The sequence below is a fragment of the Dichomitus squalens genome (genome assembly GCF_000275845.1).
Source record: "Dichomitus squalens LYAD-421 SS1 unplaced genomic scaffold DICSQscaffold_264, whole genome shotgun sequence".
In the NCBI taxonomy this organism is placed as follows: domain Eukaryota; kingdom Fungi; phylum Basidiomycota; class Agaricomycetes; order Polyporales; family Polyporaceae; genus Dichomitus; species Dichomitus squalens.
Window position 1 is genome coordinate 1,053 of NW_006767146.1, and position 1,559 is coordinate 2,611.

Consider the following 1,559-nt stretch of genomic DNA (forward strand, 5'->3'; position numbering starts at 1 on the left):
CTGATGAAAAGGGCTGTTGCCCCACTGTCTATCATAGCTGCGGAACGTACACTACGGTTTCTGCCTTTAAGAATCACACTGACGCGGAAATGCGAGCTAGATGGGTTCAATTCGGGAATGATACATGAACTAATACTATCGTACAGGCAGGGGTCAGGGATCTGGGGGGGCGAAGAGTCCGTAGTCGTACCAGAGGGCGCCGCTGCGGCAGCTTTCGCGCGCGCCCGCTCTAAAAAGACTTCTGCAGAGAGGCGAGTTGGTCAGCGAGGGCCTTCTGTTGCTCCATGAGCTGGGCGATGAGGGCGTTGGTCGCTCCAGCGTCTGCGGACGACGACGTCGACGCTGCGACCTGGGGTTCCTCGGGTCCATCCTCCGTGGCAGCGAGCCTCTGCGATCGGGGTTTCTTCAGGAACTTGTCCATGCATACCGTCTCGCGGTGCCCTACACGGCGACAGTAGTTGCAGACGTCCCGGTCGTGGCCACCGTCCTTCTTGACGTGCGCCGTAGACCCGCAACCGTAGCACTTGCCGCGCATGAGGCGGTTGAACTCTTCGCGCGTACGGGTCGCGTCGATGTCCATCGCGTTTGGGTCTCTAGTAGGCGGCGTGAAGGGGGTGGCGTGCAGCGGTACAGCCGGCTTTGTCGCGGTGGTGGCAGTGGTGGTGCGTCCGCGCTGACGATCCCGTTCGGCACGGCGTTGGCGGATCCGGACATCGATGTCTGAGGAGACGGTGATGAGATCATCCAGGGACGCAATTGGCCTTGCCGTGTGCACCAGCTCGTCCTTGATGGAGTCCGCAAGGTGTTCGTAAAAGCGGTCGCGGAGGTCGGCCTTGGAGTAACCTGTGCGGGTGGAGAGCTCGTTGAACCGTGCGGCGTACTCCGGAACGGTCATGGTGCCTTGCCATAGCGTACGGAGACGTTCCTTCGCGTCGACCGCCTCGTCAACCGTCTCAAAACGGGCCTTGAACTGAGTACGGAACTCGGTCCACGATCCTTTGAACGGGGTGGTGCCCTGCGTGATTTCCTCCATCGCCGGAGTGGCCCAAAGAGCCGCGCTGTCCTGCATGAAGGAGAGGACCGCCCGAATCCACTGGTCGTCCCGCGCACTGATCGCGTTGCCCATGGCATCGACATGGTTGAGCGTCGAACCTTGGGACATGGCCCACAGGGTGAACGCGGCCAGGAAACGCCATGCCTCACCTCCTTGTTCGCCTTTGAAGGCGGAAGGCTTCTGAACAGCCTTCAGACTGCTGGTCCCGGTGGTCGAGTTTGCGAGCTGCGCCATGGACTGGGTGAGGAGAGTCATCGACTGGAGTAATACCGTCATGGGGTCCGGGGGTTGCGTTGCCGTCTGGGTGCCCGGTTGGGCCTGCTGGGGGTTGTTGGCGGGGCCTGTCGTCTGCGGTTGTCCGCCTTGTTGTCCCATGATGGGTGGAGCGGACGGTGGACGGGTTGGGGGGATGATAGGGGATGGGGGAAGCGCGATGAGTAGCGCTACTTCGAGCTCGTCGGTCGGAGTGCCGGGGATGGGGGATCGAGTCGTGGGCGACTCAGCA

The 1,559-nt window shown here is 61.8% G+C and overlaps 1 protein-coding gene across 1 annotated transcript; it reads right to left on the bottom strand.

The window, feature by feature from the left end:
• Positions 1 to 229: 229 nt before the first annotated feature.
• DICSQDRAFT_74028 (uncharacterized protein) lies at positions 230 to 1,288 on the bottom strand (the record flags this gene model as incomplete). Its single annotated transcript, XM_007371771.1, has 1 exon — positions 230 to 1,288. The coding sequence occupies one exon, from the start codon at positions 1,286 to 1,288 to the stop codon at positions 230 to 232; it is 1,059 nt and encodes a 352-aa protein (XP_007371833.1).
• Between the last annotated feature and the right edge of the window lie 271 nt (positions 1,289 to 1,559).